We start from the raw sequence: 27,367 nt of genomic DNA, 5'->3' as shown, positions 1-27,367 counted from the left end.
CGGTGACCAGAAAACATGTAGGCTATACAGGCAAGCAGGTCATAGCCTAGCTAGCTGTGACTATTCGACTGGGGATTCGAAATCCAAAGAAGTCTCTTATTCATCGTAATTACAAAAAACACCCATTCGTAACACTGAATAATACCGCACTGTACATAAGACCTTAGCAACCAAGTGGGATTTCAAAACTGATTATCGCTTCAGCGCACACACAAAGTCAAATTGAGATAGCAACAAAGTAAAAAGACGAGACACCTGTCTTCAGTAATTTGCTTTATTAGATCAAAAAGCATACAGCACATTGTTAGGAAGTTGAAACGATTTTGAAAATATAACGTTAGCTAAATATATAGCTAGCAAGTTGAATTATTTAGAATCACCCCGCAAATCAATAAATAAAAAATCTATATAAAACATTAGCAATAGAGCTGCTGGTAATGCGGTAACGCCGTCAGCATTCAAGACAGAGCTTGGGTTGCATTTTCGTACATTTGCCGCAGACAAGTCGTTTACACTTGTCACAGATATCACAAGTTTTGTTCCCTCCACATCTGGATACCTGGCAGCGTTTTCTTTTTAGTGACCGCTCTCGCTGTGGTGTGTTGGGGGTTTCTGGACTGCAGAGGGGCGCTAGGACGGTACGCCGCGGAGCTGCCTTTGCGGTCATGTGATTTACACGCAACTCCTTGGCCAACTCAAGAATAAATCTTCTCCGACTAATTGTTTTGTTCATGCATTGCGTGTACAAAACATGGGCGTTGATTGCAGCCAGATCCAAAATGTTGTAAAAACTGGCCAACGACGACTGCCCCCCTTGACCGAATACAGCCGTGCCATCTGGTCCAAAACATCCACTCCCATTTTTGTTGCGTTGTAATGGGCGATGGTTTCTGGCAGTTTTTTGGCATCATTGTCGATCGATACGGTTTTGTGCATAGTGCTCAAAATGCACACATTTTTCTTGGGCTTGCACTGATAAACCGTAAGTGTAGCGTGTCCAGCTCTCCAGATCGTGGTGGAAAATCTCTCTTGATTTTGGGCCTTCGCAGAAGGGGGCACTTCTCTCCTCTTTTTGTTCATGGTACCCACCAATGTAGTTTTTTTTTGCGTGTAGATTGTTCGCCAGGGCAATCGATGTGAAGAAATTGTGGTATTTTAACATGGATGCATTTCATTTTAACCCTTATATAAATTTTTCCACTTGCATAACTATGTAGGACTATGATTTTCGTTTGTGTAGGAATACAAACGAAATTCACAGACATTTTAGAGAGATGATAACGAAACGATCGCAATATTTTAAATATTTTAAAAGAATATAAATAATGATACATTTATTCCTGGTTATTTGACGTGATTCTTGCTTGGGCTGTCAATCCTATGATAGTGTAAGAAAATTGTTCATTACATGTGCCGATCATTAGTAACATTAGTGGTAGCGACCTGTTTCTCCCGATTGGTAACTGTAAATGTATTGCTGAAAGTGGAATAGTAATTATGTGGGCAATTAGTTTCATAAACTCCATAAACCCTATCAATGGTTGCGTGGACATGGTAAAGCACAGAGACGCCTATATTCCCACGCAACGCATCCCGATAGTTTATGCATGTGCTGTTGCATCTACGCAGACAGCGTGAGCAGTCTTCTAACACAGTTCCTAACGTACAAGGCTCTAATTTTTGAATATGAAACAAGGTCCGAACCTATTATGACTAGAAATAAGTAAAACTTAAAAAACAAGTAAAAATGTGACACTTGTATCTTTGTTTTGGGCATTTATCGTTTTACTACTCAGTAGGCCTAAAAGGCCTACTCATGATAATAGCTTCAAAAAAACTACCAGCTATTCACGCACGATCGTTCACGCTCATCCATTGAATCGTCCCTCACCCCTCCCCCAGCACCAGAATACTGAATTCTTTAGATGCCTTTAGCGAAACCAGAGCTGATAGTTTTTTCTCTATGGCCCCGAGTCAAACCCAGTAGGTGTGAATGTTCAGCTTCGCAGAGGGGTGTGATTTTCTTCCTCTTCACGACACCAGTGATGGCGATTGGAGACTTCACCTCAATAGACCTAACTTATATTTTCAAAACCTACATTTTCAACTGTGAAAACAATATTTAAAAATTTCCATTCAATCTATGGATAAGCAAATGTATTTATTGATATCAAATCAATAAACAAGAAAATCAATATAAAACATTAGTAGGCTCAATGTTAATAGTAAACATAAAACATCAGTAATAACAAGCCCAAATAGCTGCGACCGCGCATGCATCCACAGGAGGACACTTTTGTGGACCAACTGACCAACAAACTAAAGAGCTGCTGGTCGCCTATATGCCGCGGAGTTTGTAAGCTTAGCTGCCTTTGCCATCATGTGATTTGACATTGCAAGTTCGGTCGATAGCACATTGCTCAAGATGCCGTCTCATCTTTATACGTGCATGCATGAATATGTGCTTTCGTTTCTAAGTAAGTAAGAAAAATTACGGTCAGCATAACCATGCTGTGCCATGCTTCGCTAAAGCATCTGAAGTTTTCTGTGTTCTCGGGTGGGGGAGGGGTGAGCGTTGAATGTCCCATACAGATCAGTGGTCTTACCCTTACCCTTAGATTGACATGTGAATGTCCCACTTGAGAATGGTTCACTTATGCCACGTGTGAATGTTTGAAAGTTGATATCTCTCCAGGGAGAGGTAAAATGTTCTATTTGTCCGGCACATAATATTATTATGTTATGTTAGCCTACTAAAAAATAATACAAGTATTTTGCTTAGCCGTAATTCGTTACGCTACAAAGTATGCCTTGTATTACTTTTAGTTACGCAACAATCTCTCGCTCTTGCTTATACTTTTTTCTACATTTTTATTCTTTTTTTCTATTTAGTTTACTGTTTTTAAAAAAAGATTTTTATTACTAGTTTACTCAACGGAATAACAGCATACACCACACGAACACATCACAAGACACTTCACATTTGAGAAATCATTTTTGATTGTAGGCTATGTAATAGTTACATTTATTGTTCTCTCAAGTAGCCTAAAGGTTAATACTATGTTTTTAAAAAATTGTGGAGTTATACATAATAGCAACTGCAAAGCCTAGCCTAACCGGACATCGTGTCACCACTCGCGTGCTTCCACAATGATTTTTTCCCCCCAAAACCTTTACTCCCTGAAACGAATGTCCCCTATTTCCTGGTCCCTCAAAAGCCAAATGTGTCACGTCACATTTTTACCTCACAGAAAATAGGTCTCTGGATATGATACAGCTATAATTTTTTTAGCATATTTTGTGTGTGTGTGTGTGTGTGTGTGTGTATACATCAACGAGCAAGGTATGCTTGATCAGAACTCACAGAAAGTCCACTGATAACAAGTGCACTAAATAAACGTAATCCGTCTGGGATAAATGCATAGGAAATTTGCCGAGGGAACCGATGGCAGAAGAAACGTCCGAGTTGGTGTACAAAAAGACGTCTTCACTGAAACACTCTATAAATAAACTAATTAACAGCCGACACAAACCATGACTAACTATAAACTAACAAACTACGCTATGATTCAAATATATTTTTATCATGCTGTATTGTAGTGGTTTCTTTATTTTAGATTGTTTTTGCAATAGTGTTACAGTTTGTAGTCCTAAAACCCGGAAGTAAGTTGGCATTGGGTTCTCATCAGATTTCTCCCGTGGGGATTTAGTTTTCTGCCGAAAGTAAGGTTTGTGGTGAACGTAAGCCTAAATGAGCTTCACGATTGTTTGTCAACTGTGGATTTCTAAGCTGTCATGTGCTTTTGAAAAGTAGGCTAAGTTTCTATATTGAAACTACAAGAGCGGTCACATTTTTGCAATAACCACTCTTGTTTTACTAGCTCGCATGCACGCTGAGCGTCGAACGCTAAGCGTGAGTGAGCGGCGAACCCATAGAACTCGTAAGACAAAACGTGAAACTGTTTTAGGCATAAATTAACCATAGGTCTTATTTTCGGAAGAAAACTAAATCCCTATTGGAAAAATGCATTGGCAATCTGCCGAGGGAACCCATGGCAGAAGAAACGTCCGAGTTGGTGTACAAAAAGACGTCTTCACTGAAACACTCTATAAATAAACTAATTAACAGCCGACACAAACCATGACTAACTATAAACTAACAAACTACGCTATTACATTACATTACATTCATTTGGCAGACGCTTTTATCCAAAGCGACGTACAAGAAGTGCATTTTCATGATCGTAGACAACTGCTGAACACGGGTTCAGTAAGGTACAATTACTTATTTTGTACAGCTATTTCTAGCTGAGAACAATGAACACTATCCTGGTCTAACATCTGCAAAGCCAAAGTAGGCAGAAGATTAAGCTAGAGTATTAGGACAAATACAATTTACCAAGAAGTGCAGGGATGGGGCAACATGTAACAAGTGACAAGGAAAAGGGTTTTTTTTTTTTTTAAATATATATATATATATATATATATACACAGCATGGTGGTGGTTATTCTAGGTATAGTCTGAAGAGATGAGTCTTCAGGCCACGGCGGAAGATGGATAGTGAGGGGGAGGTTCGGAGAGGGACGGGGAGTTCGTTCCACCACTGGGGAGCTAGGGTGGAGAAGCTCTGTGATCCCTTTGGGCGGGTGGGAGGGGTTACAAGACGCCCTGCTGCTGCAGAGCGGAGTGGTCGAGCAGGCACATAGAATTGAGTCATGTCCTGCAAGTAGATGGGGGCTGTCCTGTTGGCGGCAGTGTAGGCAAGGGTCAGGGCTTTGAATCGGATCCTGGCAGCGACCGGTAGCCAGTGAAGTGATCGCAGCAGAGGAGTGACGTGGGAGAATTTGGGGAGGTTGTAGATGAGCCGGGCAGCGGCATTCTGAATCATCTGTAGTGGCTGTATGGCACAAGCTGGCAGGTTTGCAAGGAGAGAGTTGCAGTAATCAAGGCGAGAGGTCACCGTAGCCTGGACGAGCAGCTGGGTGGAGTGCGTCGTCAGGTATGGTCGAATCCTCCTGATGTTGTATAGGAGGAATCTGCAGGACCTTGATGTTGCCTTGATGTGCTCCTTGAGGTCCAGTTGGTCATCCAGGACCACCCCCAAGCTCTTGGCAGAGTGAGAGGCAGTCACTGTGGTGCCATCAACCGTGATTGAGAGTTCACGAAGCAAGGAGGTCTTGTGCGGGAAGAAGAGCAGCTCAGTTTTGTTGAGGTTGAGCTTCAGGTGGTGGCTGGCCATCCAGGTGGAGATGTCAGCCAGGCAGGAAGAGATCTTATCATTGACCAGTGTGGCCGAGGGGGGGAAAGAAAAGAAGAGTTGTGTGTCATCTGCATAACAATGATAGGAAAAACCATGTGAATTAATGACTGAACCAAGAGATCTGGTGTATAAGGAGAACAGCAGAGGACCCAGTACAGATCCCTGCGGCACTCCCGTAACAAGTGGATGGGAAGCAGAGGCAGACCCCTTCCAGGTGACCTGGTAGGTCCTATCTGCAAGATAGGAAGCGAACCAAGACAGGGCAGTCCCGGCAATTCCCATCCCAGCCAAGGTGGAGAGGAGTATTTTATGGTTGACCGTGTCAAAAGCTGCAGACAGGTCAAGAAGGATCAGGACAGAGGAAAGGCGTGAGGCTCTTGCAGTGGCAAGTGCCTCCGTCACAGCTAGGAGTGCAGTCTCTGTTGAGTGCCCAGATCGGAAGCCAGACTGGTGAGGGTCTAGCAGGTTGTTCTGATGGAGAAAAGAGGTTAATTGTTTAAGAACTGCTCGTTCGAGGGTTTTGGACAGAAAGGGTAGAAGGGATACGGGTCGATAATTTGCTACATCGGAGGGGTCTAAGGTGGGTTTTTTGAGTAGTGGGGTAACACGAGCCGTCTTAAAAACAGAGGGAACATGACCAGAGGAGAGAGAGGAATTAACAATGGAAGACAGATAGGGAAGGAGCTCGCTGGAGATAGATTGGAGAAATTTAGATGGGATGGGGTCAAGTGGACAGGTGGTTGCGCGATGAGAGGTGATGAGTTGTAATACATCGGAGTCCTCCAGCATTTCAAAGGAGGTCAGTGTGGCTGTGGGGTTGTCCTGGGGGGTTGGGGGGCTCACTGGATGGGTGAAGGAGTTCCGGATTGTAGCCACCTTTCCTTCAAAGGCGGCCAGAAAGTCATCTGCGGAGAGGGAAGAGGGAGGTGGGGGTGGAGGAGGAATGAGGAGGGAAGAGAAGGTGAAGAATAGTTTACGTGGATTAGAGACACATGCGCTGATCTTGGATTGGAAAAAAGAGACTTTTGCAGACGTGAGGGCAGATGTAAAAGTCGCCAGCAGGGTATGGTATGCAGTCAGGTCATCAGAGGATCGGGATTTTCTCCACTTTCTCTCTGCAGCCCGCAGTGATGTTCTGCTGATTCAAATATATTTTTATCATGCTGTATTGTAGTGGTTTCTTTATTTTAGATTGTTTTTGCAATAGTGTTACAGTTTGTAGTCCTAAAACCCGGAAGTAAGTTGGCATTGGGTTCTCATCAGATTTCTCCCGTGGGGATTTAGTTTTCTGCCGAAAGTAAGGTTTGTGGTGAACGTAAGCCTAAATGAGCTTCACGATTGTTTGTCAACCGTGGATTTCTAAGCTGTCATGTGCTTTTGAAAAGTAGGCTAAGTTTCTATATTGAAACTACAAGAGCGGTCACATTTTTGCAATAACCACTCTTGTTTTACTAGCTCGCATGCACGCTGAGCGTCGAACGCTAAGCGTGAGTGAGCGGCGAACCCATAGAACTCGTAAGACAAAACGTGAAACTGTTTTAGGCATAAATTAACCATAGGTCTTATTTTCGGAAGAAAACTAAATCCCTATTGGAAAAATGCATTGGCAATCTGCCGAGGGAACCCATGGCGGAAGAAACGTCCGGGTTGGCCTACAAAAAGACGTATTCACTGTAATATTCTATGAATAAACAAATTAACAGCCGAAACAAATAGCGCTTCGAATATATTTTTATCTTGTTATATTGTAGTCGTTTCTTTAGCTTAGATTTAGTTTTTTCAATATCATACGCAGCATTGTTGTTGTACGTGAACGTGTCGCATGCAGCCATTGTGCACGAGAATGATAATGCATAAAATTGAAAAAAAAAATTTGTTTATGCATTTGAAGACGGATCAATTTTATTTTAACCCTTATTTAGAAATTTCCAGTTGTATAATAACTGTAAAAATAAAATGTAGGGCTATGATTTCAGAACACAAGGGAAAGGCATAGGCATAAACAAATGATCACAAAACGAACGCAATAGCCTATAAAAATATTTTTTAAGATCACATATTTAAAACATTATATAATGTATTATTCAAAATAAACATAAACAAATATTTCTAATAACAAAATAAATAAAACATTCGTACAAATATAAATGCGTGTCCACCGCGATGAAAAGTATATCCTTGCGCCTCCTGGTGTGGTGAAGGAAAACTGACTCCTTAGTCTGAAGACGGCCGTAATTTAACAACACTGTTATAACACACACGGAAGTGAAATAAGGTGCTTTTAACATTTTCCAAACGGGACTTTGACATTCCTACTACGCTGGTACGTAAAGAACAAATATTTAGGAAAAGTCAGTGAATGCGGATGATGTAGCTTGCTAGTAACTAAATGAAAAAAATCCTAAACTCCGAAATATCTCAGTGACAGGTCAAATGACCTGTCACAGCGCTCCTAGTGTTAACGGCAGCAATGAGTTGGTGGTGTGTGATTCGTTTCATGTTTATGGTCCTGACTTTGAAATGGCTATCGAGTCAGATAAATAGAGTAGGCTACATGGTTGTAGCCCTAATTTCCTTGTCATTTGTGGAATAGACGGCCGTGCAGAAGATGACAGCGTTTTCAATTCATTCTACTACCACATTAAGCGCACGCATGCTTTGTAGCCGACATAGCGAGTGGACGTCCGCCAGCAAACCGGACTCCAGGGACCAAACTAAAGCTACGAGACAGAGAGTAAAAAACACCTACATTGCAAACACATCTTTGCATGCAGAGTTTGCATGTCACCTTCTTGGGGTCATCCTTTACACGCTCGAAAGGATCCCACACTTTGGATGATTTCCTGCCCGACATAGTCTAATAACTTTTTAACGACATTCAAAAACGAAACGAACTCACCCGATATTGTCTTCAAATGGATCCATGCCAAAGAAAAGTAATGATTCATCCTCTCAAAAAGCTTTTACGAACAAACTTTTAGTAGCAAAAAACGAAATACCAACTCGCCATCCATGCTACCTACGCGCAGAGTACCGTATTATTTATTCAGACACTGGCAGACTACAGCATAAATTGCGTCTTTTCTTTATATTCAATATTAATAATTGCAGCGAGAAACTGCAGCTGTAGACACAAGATAGTTTATGTTATGGTAGCAACAGAACGAAGCGGACTATATATGTATTGCCATCATTGTTTTATTATACCAGCGTGTTTTCGCGCGTGTGCACAGAAACTCCACCAATAAAATGGTTTAGCTATTTCTCAGCATAATGACAGATTTAAAGACTAAACGAACTCACCTGATACTGCCTTCAAATGGATCCATGCTCAAGAATAGTAATTATTGATCCTCTCAAAAAGCTTTTACTAACAAACTTTTGGTAGCCTAGCATGTACTCTGGCTGGCACTGTCTTCCATTGCTTCCCCGACGTTCAGACCCTCCCCTCACTGATAAAAACTAGACCCTACGGTGTTGGATTACTTGTGTCGCCATGGCTGTCACTTGCCGTAAAAAAGTTTACTAGATGTCGTAACACTTAGATTTGGAGCTCCAGCTCTTCCGCACCCCACCTAATAATAAAGTCCTAATGGCGGGAAAACAATATGGCGAACATACCATCTGGCCGACATAGGTGATTTTTAGTGCCTGAGTAGTGGGGGGCCATAGGAACCCACGTACCAAATTTGGTTGGTCTACAATTTATGGTTGCTGAGCCTCAGACATTTTAGCGGAGAAAGCTTCCACGCCCCAATGAAAATGTCAAAATGGCGGGTAAACAATATGGCGGACATAGGTGGTGCCAATGGCAAAGTTGTAGAGCACGTTCAGATGCATAGGTCCATGAAGTTTTGGGTTGATCTACCCCATGGTGTGGGAGTTATGGCCTTGTACGCATGACCCTTTGTTATAGCGCCACCATCTGGCCGACATAGGCGATTTTTAGTGCCTGAGTAGTGGGGGGCCATAGGAACCCACCTGCCAAATTTGGTTGCTCTAGGACTTATGGTTGCTGAGCCTCAGACACTTTTAGCGGAGAAAAATAATAAGAATAATAATAATCCTAACAAATACAATAGGGTTCCACCAGCTTCGCTGCTTGGACCCCTAATAATAATAATCCTAACAAATACAATAGGGTTCCACCAGCTTCGCTGCTTGGACCCCTAATAATAATCCGAACAGATACAATAGGGTTCCACCAGCTTCGCTGCTTGGACCCCTAATAATAATAATCCTAACAGATACAATAGGGTTCCACCAGCTTTGCTGCTTGGACCCCTAATAATCCTAACAAATACAATAGGGTTCCACCAGCTTCACTGCTTGGACCCCTAATAATAATAATCCTAACAAATACAATAGGTTTCCACCAGCTTCGCTGCTTGGACCCCTAATAATAATAATAATAATCCTAACAGATACAATAGGGTTCCACCAGCTTCGCTGCTTGGACCCCTAATAAAGTAGCCAAAATATTTGTGTCTGTGCAGTCAAACAGCCTACTTAAAGGAAATCCCAGGCTAAAAGACTTACATTGTTAGTAAACATGTAGCAGCAATTTGAAATTAATTCCTGGGTTTATTATCTATTCTCTGCAATATATTTTACCTTATCCCTATTTACAATTTTTCACTTGCTATCCTGTCAGGCTTCTTCCGGATCTGCCCCAGCATTTTATTTTGCTACTCAGAACTACTTTCACCACCCCCTTCAGGAACGATAGCTAAATAGCCAAAATCAAAGTTGGAGATTGTGGCCACGCTCCAATTCCACACAAAGCCACACTTTGTAATCCGGACTATTGAGGCTGCTAGCCTAGTTGAAACCAGTAGCTATATCCTCTTCATATATAGGCCTAACTGATTTCTCTCAGTTGGAGTATTGCAGAAAGTTAATTAGCAGGGATTCAAGGCAAGACACCTGATTTGCTGTCCCTAATGGGGTGAAATGAATCCAATCCAATCCAAATTTATTTATAAAGCACTTTAAAAACAACAACAGCTGACCAAAGTGCTGAAAGTGATGAATATCGTATATTTGTTTGTGCTATAGCGCAGGGGTTCTCAAACTTGGTCCTGGGGGACCTCTGTGTATGCTGGTTTTTCCAACCTCAACAGCAATCCCAGAATTTTAACAAGCTGTAAATTTTTCTTAAATAGGTGCTTTTCATGTTTTAGAGCTGGGGTCCCCAGTCTTATCCAGAAAGGGTCAGTGTGGGCGCACATACCTGATCCTGATTCTACTAATCAAGGTGCTTAGCAATGACTCTAGTGATTGATTAGGATTAGTAGAATCAGGTGTGTGTACCCACACTGACCCTTTCTGGAATCTCAGCTCTAAAACATGAAAAGCACCTATTTAAGAAAAATTAACAGCTTGTTAAAATTCTGGGATTGCTGTTGAGGTGGGAATGAAAACCAGCATACACAGGCGTCCCCCAGGACCGAGTTTGAGAACCACTGCTATAGCGAGTTCAAGACACACACTTCCATTAAACTCCATTGCACCATCTGTGGCAATATCACTATGTGTCTACAAAACGCAGCTCAAAATACAACACAAAATAGGAAAATCGATTGTTATAATTTGCTATTTTTGATGCAAAACACAATGTCAGAGTGTTTTAGGTAGGAGTTTTCCTTTAAATTACAGCATACAATAAATAAAATGGGGCAGGTTCAATGTCACCTTTGACATAAAGCAATTATCATATGCCTGTCATGCTGAATATTAACATAACATATTCTCCTAATATGCCTTTAATTCTAAATAACACAGAAGATTTGCTCTCTTGCACGCGTAACATGTTAATACGAGGTTTCTATTTACAAATGCGATGCCTGCCATGGTCATTAAGCAATTGATACATTGCATGGCTTTTAAACTGACTGTGCCACATTACTGCCAGGTTTCAGGTAATCTTAAATTATGCATGCTTATGGCAAGTGGTTATTTATGATTGTCTTTGTGAATCAGACACACCCCATATACCCCATTTGCATAAAAATATGTCATTATGGCATGGAGATTTATGTAGATACTTTATATATGACACAGACAGACAGACAACACACTGTCGCACTGTTTCTCTGGCAGAGCATTACCCACAGCAACTGAACAGCACAGGAAACCGCATTACCAGGCAAATAGCAACATGAATATATAAACTGCAAACAGCAAAATGTACTGTGTTTTAATAGTATAGAAATGTTGATAGTGGTGAAGCTGATATGGCATGGACGCGTGCACACGAACCCATGAACACACACAGACACACACATACCTCTGGGGAAGATGTGGAGTGGCTCAGGCAGATGCCCGTTCATGCGTTGCTCCATCACTGTGCTGTAGTACTGCAGAGAGATAGAAAAAGGTAGCAGTTTAAAATTCCAGGTAGGGTAATCTTTTCCTAAACCTCGTGAACACATTTTCTTGCCCTTAGATAGTTCAGGCCCAGACCTCTGTAAGCTGCTTTGTGACAATGCCCTTAAAAGCACTATACAAATAAAACTGAATTGAACTGAATTAAACCTGAACTGGCAAATTTATTGCACATGTTGTAGAAATAATGTCTGAGTAATAAACAAACAGTGGATAGTTCATTATGTCCCAGAAGGTGAAGGTTATAGCAGGGTGGACCAACTCCATATTAATGCCCATGTTGTCGGATGTCAGGTGTCCACATACTTTTGGCAATGTAGTGTAGCTGCAAGCAGCGATATACAGGATCAAACCAGACATTCAACACCAAGGGTGGTCAAATCCATTCCTGCAAGGCTAGTGTCTATGCAGGTTTTTGTTGTCACCAATTATACTAGACAAATTATCTAATTAGCCGAATACCTTAAAAGCTGGTTTCACTGTAGGGTAACACTTTTACAATAAGGTCACATGAATTGGCATTAACAAATGTAGTTGTTAACATGAATTAATGATGTACGAATATATTAACAAAGCTGTACAGATTTACTTATCAATATTTAGTAGTTGGCAACTGCATTAGTTCATGCCAATTCATGTGACCTCACCTTAAGTGTTACCACAATAAGATTTGGAACACAGGAAGAGTCTTTAACTGTTCCGTTATGAATATACCTTTAATACGATGTAAAAAAAATTAGCTGCTTCCCTCAGCAAATAATATCTATCATTGCGGAGAAAGGATCTGTGTACTTTGTATTTTGGCCAATCGTTTTCCATTTCAGGAACAGAAATTAAAAAGCAAGAAATTAATGGGTATTCGATATTCATTTCATTTTAAAAGCATAAATCGAAAAACGAGAATCAATTGGTTAAACTCATTGGAAAAAATATTCAGGAGAAACAATGGTTGTAGTATCTACTGTATATCTGGCAGCAGCACGGTGGTTTGAGGCTCATTTGATACCTTGGACCCTTGATGACTGAAAGCCATTTAGCCAAAAAATGTGTTCCATACTGTATCAGCATAATTTACAGCTGAATCTAGTCCCACCCTCCAATTCCCATAGAGATCTATTCAAATGGAAAGAGTTTTTGTATCGCTTGTAGGACAACCTGACAATAAGATATCCAGACTCTGATGATGTTGATAGGTCACAGACATCAGGAAGTCATGGCATGCAAAGGATTTGCAACCAAATACGAAACATGACTCTTTTATTTGACATTATGTTAATTTGTCTAAAACACTGAAATGGGGACTACATATAAAACGTGCTGTAATTACTACATGGTGAAACCAAAATGTATAAGAATACCCTTTAATAAAAGCTCGGAGTCTGCACTTTGACCACGTGTGAATTGTTTGAGTACAAACAGAGAAAATAAAATCTTAAATCAGAAAAAAGCTGAAAAATGCAGGTGGTTTTAATGCTGTGGCTGATCGGTGTATGTGTCTGTATAAATGGATACAATGCTGTTTTTTTTATTTAAAAAGTGCATGTAATGTGATGTCTTTTAGACATTTACAATTTGCTGAAGGGATCAAATTCCTCATCTGGAACATAAATCTGTACCATATTTGTCGCTGACATTTCGGAAATGCTATTAGCCATTCTCTTCTATCTTCCAGCCATTTCGGGCTAGAGAATGAAATATTAACACAAAAATGATACTTAAATACTCCCAAGGAGTCAACATAAATTGATGAAATTTGGTACCTATTATCGCCACCCTAAGGGAGAGCCCAATCCAACAGTATTGGCCCAACAGAATCAAATAGTGGCATTATAAAGCACAATTATTTTACAAAATATTTATATTCCTGAAAAATGTGTTGTTCAGGTGTTGTCTTTTCAACATTTAAAACTTATTGGAGTGATTACTTTACTCATTAGGAATACATGCGGTACCTGCACCTTGTGTCACCGCCATCTTGGATTGCTGCCATTTTGGAAATGCAATCCAATTAGCCATTTTCCTCATTCCCCAGTTTTGGCACTGAATGGCCAAGGTGGTGTTATAACTGAAATTGAATTTCCAATATTCAAACAATCATAATGCCTGCCCTTTTGGGTGAGACACTTGAATCCTACTTCACATCATGTCTCTCATGGACTCAAATCCGTATGCGTCATTGTGTCCACCATTTTGAGTTTTCCACCATTTTGCATTTGTTGAAAAACATTCAACTCTTTGAGCCATAAGGTGTCCTTGACCTTGTATTGCATTTTAACTGGATATTGTGTTAACTTATTTGTATTGTATGACAGTTGTATTCGTCTGTTTGTATTCTTGTGTTATTGTTGTAACAATGTTTATGCTGCTTTCTTGGCCAGGTCACTTTTGAAAAAGAGATTTTAATCTCAATGAGACTTTTACCAGGTTAAATAAATGATATATTTAATATATCCTTTATATATATATATATATATATATAAGGTGATTTTGACATTTTTTCACTGCCCTCAGTTTTCTAGATTAAACAGGTTTATCCAATAGATAACCACTCATGCAACCCTCATTTTGTTCACATTTTGTCCCTATAAGGAAATGTCAAGATGAGGGCGGGATGTGATATGGATTAGTTGGTAGGCCAATTATATGGTAATACAGTCGGAAAAAATCATTTTTGCTAAGTAAAAACATTTATAAACTCAGTAGAGTGCAGACCCCTGCCAGGTGTGGTAGCTTTGCTGATGCAACAATAGAGGCTACACAATCAATGCAAGCAGACAAATACAATATTACAAGTTATTATTAGTCTGACCCCCAATCCTTTCTCTTCTAAACCTTAACCCGGCATCACCCAATCAGGGCAAACATCCTCAAGCCATGCTGGGTAAGATGGCCACAGGAGAAAGTTGTTTGTGTTACATTTGGTTTCAGAGCCTGGAAGAAGAAGAGTTTTCCTCTTTTTATTTTGGTGGTGGTTCCTTGGTTGTGTGCTTGTAGCTGATTTCCTTTCATCCTGTGGCGCTTATACTAGAAGTGGGTAATACTTTGGCAAGGTCTGGCTTACCGGTCTCTCTCTCTCTGTCTCTCTCTTTTCTGGTATTTCTAGATTAGTTGTTCAATGTCTTGTATTATGTCTTCTGTTGGGTAATTTAGAAGTAGAGTGCCTGCATTCAATAAAGAATGTATGTTTCCAATTCATTAATATAATTGATTGCTTCTTATTGAATTCAATTATTTAATCTTAAAACCTGGTATAGAGCTGGTTTAGACTTGTTGGTTGATTCCACCAGTGCACTGTAGACTGGCCTATCAATGAATTCGGCAATTTAATGAATAATTCCCATTTTAAATAATAATGATTAAATTAAATCACACAAAATATATTTTACATGTAGGTTAAGTGAGGGGTTCTAGCACGCAATATCTCTTGTGTTCAGTATTCAGAGCGCTGGACATTGTAACAAGGGCACTGACTGTTGGAACTGCTGGATTCAGAAAATAAACATATTCTTAATTAATTCTTACTTGTCCGACATAACGGTGGTGACATGTTAGCTAATTTCATTCCTATCAGCCACGATGTGTTAGACAGAGCTAACGTTGACGTTAGTGTTTGGCACTTTCGTTTCAAATCCGGACAGGAACAATCTGGACGGGAACAATTCCAATAGACCAGCGATGTAAAATATCAATTTAAACGTGAAAATGCCAACAAAATAATTGCCACAGATTCAAACATAAACGTACCCCTTTACTTGGCGCATTGTTTTGTTGGCATTTTAACGTTGAAACTGACATTTTACATCGCTGGTCTTTCATTCCAAATGGAAGCAGTTGTTGATTACTTGCGGCCCCTACCGGCCGGTTCGGAGGAGTGAGGAGTTATCACTCAATGTATTTCAATGGACAATGATGGAAATTAATTCAAATAAAATACTTGACCGATTTGCAAAATATTCAAGAATTCAGGTCCTTGGCCTGCTGTCAGCATGCACAACAAGTATTAGGCTGATCAGCCCAGTAGTATGCGAGATTAGCTGCGGACATATACACAAACACACACACGTGACCAAACGCATAATCCCCTCCAGGCTCTCGCCTGGTGGCGATGATAAATATGTATAAAAATATCAGCAAAGTACCTGGCAGAAATATGCTCAAAGAACTGAAATGGTCAAATAAAACAGTTTCCTTTTAATTTGATGATACTTCAAGATAGAGATGAAAATTTAATGCAATTCTTTAATCAATCGTTGGCAGGGGCGGCCCGTGGCATAGGCGACATAGTGCGCCCTCTCGTGGCAACAACAGAGTTGTGTCGCTTTTCTTTTCTAGTGCAGCGGAATATGCCACTAACATAATTTTATTAATCATGCAGTAACAACATTATCAACAAAAACAGCCTTTTAATTACAATAATAAACATACTGCGCCCCCTGAACTGTCAGACACAAGTTGACAACATGATGGAATAAACACTGCTGCTATCATGACGTGATACATGTAACCAATGCATGATAGCATGCACGATATTACGCACTATTACACACAAGACTGTCTAAGCGTCTAGGTCTGCCTTTGAGTTGCAGCTGCAAAATGAGTCAAAAAAAAGGACAAAATTATCAGGCGCACAAGGCAGGAAGCAGCGCAAAGAAGAGCAGCAGAAGAAAGAACAATATAGAGGTAAGAATCACCACAATTGTGCGCATCATTAATGTTTAGTTATTTTCGATTAGCTTTTCTTCAAAAAAAAAGACTAACTAGCCAGCTAGTTAGTTAGCCGGGTAATGTCAGCAGATGGAAGACCTGTTATCAGCTGATTGATAGAATTTGCGTCTGGTAGGAGCCAGCCAGTTTAATTCCATAATAGGCCTACTGCTTACATTGGTTTGTTATGTAAAATCATCACAATATGGTTATACCTCATTTGATGACGTGATTGTACTATACCTTGAGCTAGCTATATAAATATAGTCTATGTTCTTCCAGTTAGCTAGCTAGCAACTAGCAACTAGCTATCTTGTGCACGGTTCATGTAGCCTATACAGCTTTGCATTTTATGCCATTAAAAAATAAAAAAAACATTTTTCCATGATTACTTTTTTCTAACGGCTGCCGTTGCTGCATGCACTGTAAGATTTTGCCTAGTTAGCTAGATGTCAGTACAGTAGCCTTTGATTTCAGGCTGTAGCCAGTGCCTTTTTTTTTTACACAGTGCACAAGTTCTTGGGAATGAGTGGCAGGCTATTTGACACATGTAGAGTACTTTAAATACAGAATGTATTGCATTTCCTCATGTATTACATACCCATATATGACAAGCCCAAGCCTATCGTTCATATTGCATTAAAAATGCAGACACCAAATGCATTATGATGTGTAATGTATCATCTACACATTCAGTATATATGTTACTTTAGATACATATTTCATATTTAAAAATGTTTTAACCAGTTTTATTAACTAGTGAGTGTAACCTATTGAGTGAAGGGACATTTGCATTTGTGCTTGTGTGTGTGGGTGTGTGCCTGTGCATGTCTTTATTTGTGTTAAAGGCTCATGTCTAGTATCTTCCATATTCTAAAAGATTCTCTAATGAAGTATTTACAAGAGACTCCAGCCTCTCCATCCACCTCCTCTCACCCAGCCCCCAGTGACCAAGGTGACCCAACCTCTCCTTCTACCTCTTCTCAACTTTATTCTGAAAAGACCTCAAGCTCTCTGTCTACACAAAGAAGTCAAGGCGTGTTACGATTTGAAAGGGAAGTCTACCATTGCACTTTTCTGCCTATTTGTATTTTGTTCTATTCTTGTTAGCAGTTCTCAAAAGTTTCTTGATTTATTATTATTTATAGTTAATATGTTATTTATTATATATTGTACTTTACTTTTACTTGTTGATATTGTTTTACAATGTTTAATTTCTTGCATTAAAGTGTTCAGTTAAAAAATGAAGTGGTGTTCAGTGTTTAAGGTTGGGCACATATGTGACGGCTGCTGGAGAAAAGGTCCGCAAGTCGCAAATCTTGAAATCACGCTAGGAGGCAAAAAAGGTTTTTTAAATTTTTTTTTACTGTTTTCCTTTTTTTCATATTACGAAAGTTAAAGTGTTGAAGAAGTCACTCAATAGAATAAACAACATTTTTAGGGTCACTAAATACTTATCATTTGTCAGCAAAGTCGGCTTGTTTTAGTGATTCTTACAGCCGGGTTTTGGAGGCGTGATGGGGGTGCAGTTTAATTAGCATGTTTGATTTCGTTGGCTATTGTTACTTTGTTTCGGTCAAGCCACCGCCCATAAATAAAGCCGTGTGGTAGTAGCCTATGTTTGTTTACTGTGTGAGGTTGCTAAAATGGCGGACGCTCAATCAGTAGGTGAGAGCATAAGCTTTCTAACGATGTATAACGTCTAATTTTGCTTTTGGAATAGCGTTTTATAGGTTAGCGTAACCGAACATTTTCTTACCATGGCATTCGCTCTATATGGTAGCATTAAAAGATGTTGCACCTAACGAAACGTTGTCAACGATTTTTCGTCATTCCTTGGAAAATACCATTATTATTGAGGACTTCTGGGCATAGCTAAGCCATATGTTTGCTGATAGACCTATCTGACATCGTTTTCTGGAGCAAAACAGAAGCGGATATAACTGTCATTGATTTACTGTCTCTGTCTCCATCTACTGAACATAGATAAGATTTCATCATTGCTATGTAAGTATTACTGCTCAAAATATTTCGGTTATTACGTTATTTTAGAAATTGAGTGTCTTTAAATAGGTTAGTGGTATTATGTAATGTGGATATTTCACACTGTAATGTAAGCGTTAGTTAGTAGTGTAATGGTTTTTGTGACGCATACAACAGTGATGAGGAGAGTGTTGGAACATTGCCAAAACGTGGTGGACGGCTGAAAAATGTTTTTATATCGTCCCATTCCCATACAAGAAAACATAGGAGTGTACAGAGTATAGAAATAGGCTACATACAAGAGTTAATTATTACACATTTAGGTACTGTGCAGCATTGTGTGACTATATGTTTGCATTATGTTTAAATTATATCTATGTTTCATCTTAAACCTTCATAAGGGGCTCATATGCTTTACAATGGACAAAAAGCATTATATTCCTTTTTGGAGAGATTTTGGATTTGTTCCTGGACCCTTAGCTATTTTAGACCAGTGTTAATAATTTAGACATTGTGGGTAGATTTGGAGATGCTGGGTACACTGCTTAGTTTTTGCTTCATAGATCTTTAGTAGTTCTACATATCCACCTTTAGATTTTATGAACTTGTGGTCAAGAAGTTTTTGATCCAGGACATGTATACTTTAATCCGCAATCTCCCAGTATTTCATTGCGAACTAAAAAAGGAGCAAATTCATTTTAGATTTTTTGCCTTGACCATTGCATTTGTGGTACTTTATTTCTTACAAAATTATGAATATAAAGTAATCTAAGCTAGTATTATAAATGGTACAAATGTATTGCTTCATTTAAGACATTTTTCTAGTCTCTGTGGTATTCACATCTGGAGTTATAAAGCTTTAAATAGGGTAACCCCTAAATGGGCAAGGATTTACAGGTACTCTAGTGGGGGAGTGGTTGGGGTGGAGTTAACTAGCTATTGTTCCCACCCATTATCTCCCTGTGAGAAGTGTGAAAAGTTCAAGATCTTTCAAGGGGATTTTCTCTGCTACTTGATTTTAGGAGTACCAACATTCAAATAAGCATATCTTCTTCAACTATTTTCAGATTTCAATGTATGACACATTTGAAATCTTATAATCTGCACTTTCGTAATCTGTAAAAAACTGAAAAATGACCTTGCCCTACTTGCGGACCAAAACACCAGCACCTGTCACATATTAGGTGGGGGGGGGGGGGGGGGGCGCCAATCTAAAATCTCGCCAAGGGCTCCAACATTGTCAGGGCTGGCCCTGATCGCCGGCACCCATTAATCAATTAATAATGATTAAATGATAAGTATAAAATCTCCTATATGGCCTGTGAAAAAAATGACTCAATATAGGCCTAACACTTGATTAGTTATATATACAGCATATGAGAGATTTGTTAGAACATGGTAGCAATTGACCTAATGGTGACGTTGTAGAACACATTCAAAATTCACTCCCGGCACAATGCCAGCATGTGTATAATAACTAGTCTAGTTAAACTATTAGGCCAAACGCTACCTACCGCTAATAACATGACAAGCTAAAGCTAGTCCAAGTCTACAACTGGTACAATCCATGAACTTTTGTGAAAAAAATGGCAGTAGGTCTCCTATCAAATTCAGTGTGAATAAAAATACACAACCTTCCCAACTTATCACTAGCTTTCAGTTATGCACTGACGGTAACAAATTCAATGTCCTTTTTACTAGCGGTTGGCTATGTGTATACCAGACCTGGGTCAAATACATTTTAATTTAAATTACAAAATGTATTTGAAAATACATTTAAGGAGCATTTGCATGTACTTTCAAATATGTCTTAAAAACATTTTAAATACTGAATTTTAAAATATAAATACAAATACGCATCTGTATTTAACCCAGGTCTGCTGCTCAACCACTCTTAACACACACCACTTAAAGATTTGGTTTTCCTGCCATCTCTGCAATCCCTGTCCAGTCCATTGACTGCATGTCTGGTTGGGGTATATAAAGCCAGCTGGCTTGATTGGCAAGTTGACAACGGGTGGGAAGCAGGTTCACTATTATTGAAATCATCACATCTGAATATTTTATATATTTCAGACAGTTTAGTATTCTGTATAGGCTACTGACTGTATAGTGTTCTGTGATGAATAAATCCTAGTTTTAAAGATGATAATATTATTATACTTAATATTTATAATTAATTATATCAAATGACTTGGTATGTATGAAATATTTCAAAAATTTTAAATTGTATTTATATTTTAATGTATTTTTAAAAAGGCTCTAAATACTATTTGAAAAAGAATTTGGTTTCCCAGGAAAGTATTTATTTAAAGGAATGTATCTTTAAATACCATTAGTGAAAGTATTTGGTTTTCCATTAAAATTATTTAAATAAACCAAATACAAAATATTTAATGCATAAATGTATTTGAAAATACTTCAAATAAGTATTTACATCCATTTTCAAATGCAAATATGTATTTGTATTTGACCCAGGTCTGGTGTATACATATAATAAATGGACCACTTAACATATAATAAATTCATGTGCAGAGCACTCCAAAAAATCTAATTAGTTGTTATTTAAAACTAAGCGACATACCCCACATACAGTATGTAGGGCAACTGCAGTCCTCTCTCTGAGGGCACAAAAAGCTTTATTCCTGCATAAGCTCCCAAATGAGCCTGTGTCCTTTACTTTCAACATTTCAAAATGATCTTCCACTTCCCTTCAGGATCGCCAGACCCCTCATGCCAGATGCTCATAATTCTCCACCATAATTCCTCCTTGCATGTAGTGGAGGTATAGTAATGAATGTTCATTCCTTGTTAACCACGCTTGAGGTATGATAGCTTCGGTCTGTGCCAGCTCGGCGCCTAAATAATTGCTGTGTATTCCTATAGAACATCACCGACAACTAGCGGGTACCCTCGATATTTCATGGCCGTTCCATTCACGCCAGCGAATGGAGAAAAGTCTTATCATATTAAGCATTATTAGCAAATACGATTCCAATATCCAATGGGTCTGAAAAACCGAGTGAGTGCAGGCTATTAGAATCTTACATTATCGCATTTCTGAGTACCCTAGCCTGCACAACTGAGAAATAATTCTTCATCTTCCCGTAAGCTAAAGCAAAAGTAATCATGTTTGGTATGGTTATCTTTTAATACTCCCGACGAAGGTCAGGGGACAAAGTATATTCACCTTTCTTGCATTGCTAAATAATTATCCAACTAGTTCAAAATTGAATACATATTTACGTTATTGAAGCCCGCCCCCAATGGGAAAGACGGACGTGATATGACGGTGTGCCTTCCAAACAGCCAATGACAGCTCAGACCGCTTTCTCACCTGGCCAGGTATTTTCAGTCAATGTCCACCGAGGCCAATTCTTCTTTTCCAATTTTTTCCCCCTCCGTACCCAAGCTATTGCTCACATAGATTTTGAGGGAGCTACCATAGCCTTGGTGTCCCCGCCGAATAACCCTGGATCGCTGTACCGTTGGACTTCGCACCACTTTGGGACCGTGTGTGGACCGCCTTGAAGTACTGACGGGTTCATGTTGGGAGTCTGGTGTCGCCGATCAAGCTGGCCTGGCCCAAGCTGCATTTTCCCGGCTTTGAACATAGCGGAAATCCCTCTTTCCTCTCTTCCTCTCCTCTCCACACCCTGACTCTTAAGTAACGCCATAATTCAAAGTTTAACCTACCATGGGCTATTTATGCATCTGTATGACCTCCGTTAAATTGGCACCCCATGTGATCAGAACATGAATAAAAATATTATCATTCGTTTGCGGTGCGTTTGTACCGAAAAAAATCATAATTTGTGCCGGTATGATTTTTGATATATTTCACATTATTTTTTACGAGCTGTGATGTCACTTTCAACCCCAAGTAACTCCAAATCGCTCCAAAGCGGTCATTTGTTCTACGTTTGTGCTCATTTGTGCTGTTGAAAGAAACAAATGTGCTGTATTTGTTTTGTTAAGTGCCATTATGTTTATTTAGATATGAAACGGTTTATTATTAGCCATGACGTCATCTTCTACCCCAACAATCTCCGAATTGGCCCAAAGTGGAGTCATTCGTTTGTGCTGGGTTTGTGCTCATTTGTGCCGTAAAAATTATTGTTTGTGTCGGTATGAAACGGTGCTGTTTGTGTCGGTATGAAACGGCACGGGAGAGCAACATTGTGGGAATCCGTATCCACCAGACCCGCGTCGGCGCTCTCTGCCGTCAACTGGGATCATCCTTGTATGGGTTATTTGTGAATAATGAAACAAATCTACCCCCGTATCCTTGGGAGCTGCGCGGGAAACGCTAGGAAGTAAGCACTCCTTTCAGTGTAAAAATGTTTTTTTTTTAATTTCCCGAGGTCATGAATTCATTTGGGCAACTTTGATAGCCTAGTCCACTTGATACTGGAGATCTGCTGTACAGGAGATTACTGACTCCCCTGAATAATCAGCTAGATCTAAACACGACTGCTGTGTTCAACATCTCTTTTCGATCCGATCGGTCTGCGCAGATTCGCTGACTTGTATAACAACTGAAAGGGTTTGCTGTATGACAGAGAAGAAATCCTGTCATATAGTCTAATCTGCGCAGAGCAAGAGAAGTTGAACATGACCAAAGAGTGCTCGTGGTTAAACCTTCATAAGGGGCTCATTTATATGCTTTATAATGGACAAAAACCATTATATTCATTTTTGGAGAGATTTTGGATATGTTTCTGGACCCCTAGCTATTTTAGACCACTGTACTGACTGAAAGCTTGTAATTACCACTTACAAATTATGCAACAGTGATTTTCTTGAGTAAAAACAGTTGATTTGTTGTGAAATACATGAATTTGTTGTGATTTACAGCAATGCATAATTTACACATTTTGGGTAGATTTGGAGACGCTTAGTTTTTGCTTCATAGATCTCTAGTAGTTCTACATATCCACCCTTAGATTTTATGAACTTGCGGTCAAGAGGTTTTTGATCCAGGACATGTATACGTTAACCTGCTGTATACACTCACCGGCCACTTCATTAGGTGACAGGAGTGGCACCCAGTGTGGTCTTCTGCTGCTGTAGCCCATCTGCTTCAAAGTTTGACCTGGTGTGCATTCAGAGATGCTCTTCTGCATACGTGGGTTGTGACAAGTGATTATTTGAGTTACTGTTGTCTTTCTATCAGCTCGAACCAGTCTGGCCATTCTCCTCTGACCTCTGCCATCAACAAGGCATTTCCGCCCAGAGAACTGCCGCTCACTGGATATTTTCTCTTTTTCGGACCATTCTCTGTAAACCCTAGAAAAGGTTGTGCATGAAAATCCCAGTAGATCAGCAGTTTCTGAAATACTCAAACTAGCCCGTCTGGCACCAACAACCATGCCACGTTCAAAGTCACTTAAATCACCTTTCTTCCCCAATCTGATGCTTGGTTTGAACTTCAGCAGATCATCTTGACTATGTCTACATGCCTAAATGCATTGAGTTGCTGCCATGTGATTGGCTGATAAGATATTTGCGTTAACCGGTGCAGTTCGCAGTTGACCAGGTGTACATAATGAAGTGGTCGGTGAGTGTATATGCAATCTCCCAGTATTTCATTGCAAACTAAAAAAGAACAAATAGATTTTTTATTTTTTGCTTAGACAATTGCATTTGTGGCACTTTATTTCTTCCTAAATTATGAATATAAAATAATCTAAGTTAGTATTGTAAATGGTACAAATGTCTTGCTTCATTCAAGCCATTTTTCAAGTCTCTGTGATGCTCACATCTGGAATTATAAAGCTTTAAATAGGGTACCCCCTAAATGGACAAGAATTGGCCAGATTTGGCATGTGTGCTAAGGGGTTAAATAAAGTATAAATAAAATATATGTATATTAGGACCTTACATCTGCTTGGAGTGCAGTGGTAATCTTGAGTCAAAGAGGAATGCTAGGTTAAAGTGAATGCTATTTATTGTACAGTATGTTAATAATGGCAATATACAACGGTGAATAAGTTTGTGTGGAGTTCAATGGCTACACGCATATGATGCGTAGGAGACAGTGTTGATGAGTCGCCCTGAACCATTGTCTTTCCCTTTATATACCCAAAGATTAAAAGAAAACCCCAAGTCATCAAATAAACCCACAATCACAACAAAATAGTACATCAACAATCCTACTTGCACTATCTCTGTAAGCATACCACCACGGGTTAAACTTTGTATCTGGCTAGGTGCTGACCCATAGGTATAAAGATTTTTAGTCAGCACCCCACCACTAAAGACACCAACTTGCTCCCCATGACATCAGGTTTCCAACAATACAAAACATGATTACATGATATTATGGAGAACCTAATTAGGATGTTTTGCAAATGAGCACAGTCTCATCACACCTACTGATTCCCTGTCAGCACAGTAAACAGTCTGTATTCCTTTGGGGGTCTGATAAGAGGTACACTTGTGTAAACCGCATTAAAATACGCTGCATTAAATTTCACACGGCCTCAGATCGAATCCAGACAGTGCCAATGCTGACCGTGGTAACCCCTGCATCACCCAGGGTATGGGAGGATTCAGTCAGATAGGGCTCTGAATTTCATTGCTCTTCAGCGACCCCCACTGGTGAATAAGGGCACTCGCAAAACTGCACGTTATAGCCACAAAAGAAACGTCTTCCTGCAACCCCACGCTGTGTTAGCTTACCGGCGGTCTGCGATGTGAAAAGTATCTGTTGAATGCCACGTTTTGGAGGAGAACCATGGATGCCTCAGTTCTCTCGAAATGGCGAAGTGGTTTGTGCATGCAGCACGGCTGTGGCTGCCTACAGTTGTACATTCCTTGATGTTCGTGGAAATTGTATATATACAGCCCTGGATTGGGCAGCTTTTTTTTTTTTTTTAATTCAAAATGACTAAAAAGAACTACGAAGGTACTGCTCATCAGGTGAACACAACTACTTCATCATCAGGAATGCAACCACCAGAACATAAAAACAGAAACATTGACAGCTTGGTCTGGCGCATATTCAGGTTCGTTTTCAAACAGCATGCCAAGGATAAAAAACCTGTGATGATCTCAGAAAAGCAATTGATAATGCTCAACATACTGAGAAGGTATACAAAGCCATTTTCAAACAATATGAAGCCTCTAATTTTAGTGAGAATGTGCTTTCGAACATTGTTCACCCATTCAGGAGTGGTGGTGGTGGTTGGGGTTGTTCTGGGTTACTTACATATGACAGCATGGCTTTCAGCTCTTCGTCACTCCTCACCGTGATTCTGTCACCTACCTCATCCTCATCTGCAAACCAAAAGCAGATCATTACTCAAAAGCCAAAAGTTTACATACACAGAGGCTAAAGATATTCAAACTCAGTTTGTCACAATGGCGCACATTTCATGTTACCATACATTTCTTTTGGCAAGTCAATTAGGACATCTTCTTTGTTTACATCAGAGGTAATTTTAAAACAATTGATTAGAGACAGATTTATTTCAGCTTTAATTCACTATATCAGAATTCCAGTGGGTCGAAAGTTTACATATACCAAATTGACTGTCTCTTTAAACAGTCTGGAAGATTCCAGAAATTGATGTAATGACTTTTTAGAAGCTTCAGTTTGACATATGGTCATTTGGGAGTTAATTGGCACCTGTGGCTGTATTTAAGGGCCTAACTTTAGAGCCACTGCCTTTTTGCCCTTCATGGCGTGGGAAAATCCAAAAATCCAAAATTTGAACTGTTTGGCCATAATGATCAGCACTACGTATGGAGGAAAAGGGTGAGGGCTTATGTGATGGTATTATTGGAGCAAAACAACTGAGCACGTGACAGTGGAATTTGTACTCACAGAGAAAAATGCTTTAGCAGTTGCAAACTTGTAGAATTTCTTTTCTCTCCCACAAATTATATTCATATATTCCTGAAAATGCTTTAGCGGTGGCTAGCTATAAATGCATACCGGTGTATGAGTCCTGTGTGCGTTGTGCTGATCATAGCGTAGGCTAGCGGAGCAGCTAACTAATTTGTGAGATGTGAGATTGAACTGCTGTACCCATTGATATACTATCACCGAGGTTCAGAAAATGTAAGCCGAAGTTCAGCACCACGCTACGATCAACACAACGCACACACGCTGGTATGCACTTATAGCTAGCCACCACTACAGAATTTTCAGGAATATGGGAGCATGCAGCTGAAATCATCTACGGAAAGCAACCTCACAGCGATCTTATCTACGATCAGTAGGCAGTGTTGGGCTTCACTTCGGGGGCTTATTCTGCTGTTACAGCTCATTTCCAGCCCAAACCACTGCAAAGAGAGCAAACTTTTTTTGTCAGTGACATTTCCTTCTGACGTCTATGACGGCGACCGTGACCACGACATTTAGTTTGCCTATTTGTATAGCTATTTCCGTGGATAAAATCGCATTTATAATTATTATTTTCTGTTAAAAACATTTAATTCATATTCAGGGAGACAGCCAACTACTTGCAAGTTAGATGACGTGTAGCCATTTACTAATACGATCACATTTCAGGCTGGAAAATAACCCATTAAACCAGAGAAATTGCTGAGTTGTCTTAGAATCTTTATCGTCAAAGAATGTAGCAAGGCTGGCACCGTCGGCATAGCAACGAACGCTGCAACAAAAATTTAAGTACGTCACAATGGTTTTAGAATGTCATTACCTCACCCGGATCATTTTTGCAGCCCGGATCAAAACTAGCATGACAGTTCCACTCTGGAGCGGCTGAGTCACGTGCGACACCTAATGGTAAAATTCGGTATTACCGGTCCGGTCCAGTATTTGGCTTAATATCAAACCAGTTTGAAAATTTTTACATTGGCCCAACCCTGCTCTCAAACTGTCATTTCTGTACATTCTGACCCCATTTCAACAGACAGAATTCACAAACAACTTCACACGTCCACACAATAAAGCCCCAAACTAAGGGGATTTTGTGTTTTCTCCTTCTTTTTCCTGCCTCAAATACTCCTAGCCCACAAAGAATGTCTCCACATTGGTCATTTTAGGTACATCAGCCAAT

At 39.8% G+C, this 27,367-nt stretch overlaps 1 protein-coding gene across 8 annotated transcripts in view; it reads right to left on the bottom strand.

Moving 5' to 3' along the window:
* map2k5 (mitogen-activated protein kinase kinase 5) overlaps positions 1 to 27,367 on the bottom strand; it is a 244,373-nt gene that overhangs the window by 199,687 nt on the left and 17,319 nt on the right. For 7 of the 8 annotated variants that reach the window (XR_004765388.1, XM_035419104.1, XM_035419106.1 and 4 more), the window contains 3 exons: positions 27,013 to 27,087; positions 25,549 to 25,616; positions 11,551 to 11,620 (listed from right to left, as the gene is read on the bottom strand). Coding sequence is in view for 7 of the 8 variants with exons in the window: in XM_035419104.1 (XP_035274995.1) it covers positions 11,551 to 11,620; positions 25,549 to 25,616; positions 27,013 to 27,087 (213 nt within the window). In the remaining variant the exon portion in view is untranslated. The remainder of the gene's footprint in view (positions 1 to 11,550; positions 11,621 to 25,548; positions 25,617 to 27,012; positions 27,088 to 27,367) is intronic. The other variant, XM_035419108.1, reaches the window with a different exon arrangement.

The sequence above is a fragment of the Anguilla anguilla genome, chromosome 5 (assembly GCF_013347855.1).
Source record: "Anguilla anguilla isolate fAngAng1 chromosome 5, fAngAng1.pri, whole genome shotgun sequence".
Classification (NCBI taxonomy): Eukaryota; Metazoa; Chordata; class Actinopteri; order Anguilliformes; family Anguillidae; genus Anguilla; species Anguilla anguilla.
The sequence above is the reverse complement of the archived record's forward strand: the minus strand, read 5'-3'. Positions and strand labels throughout refer to the sequence as shown.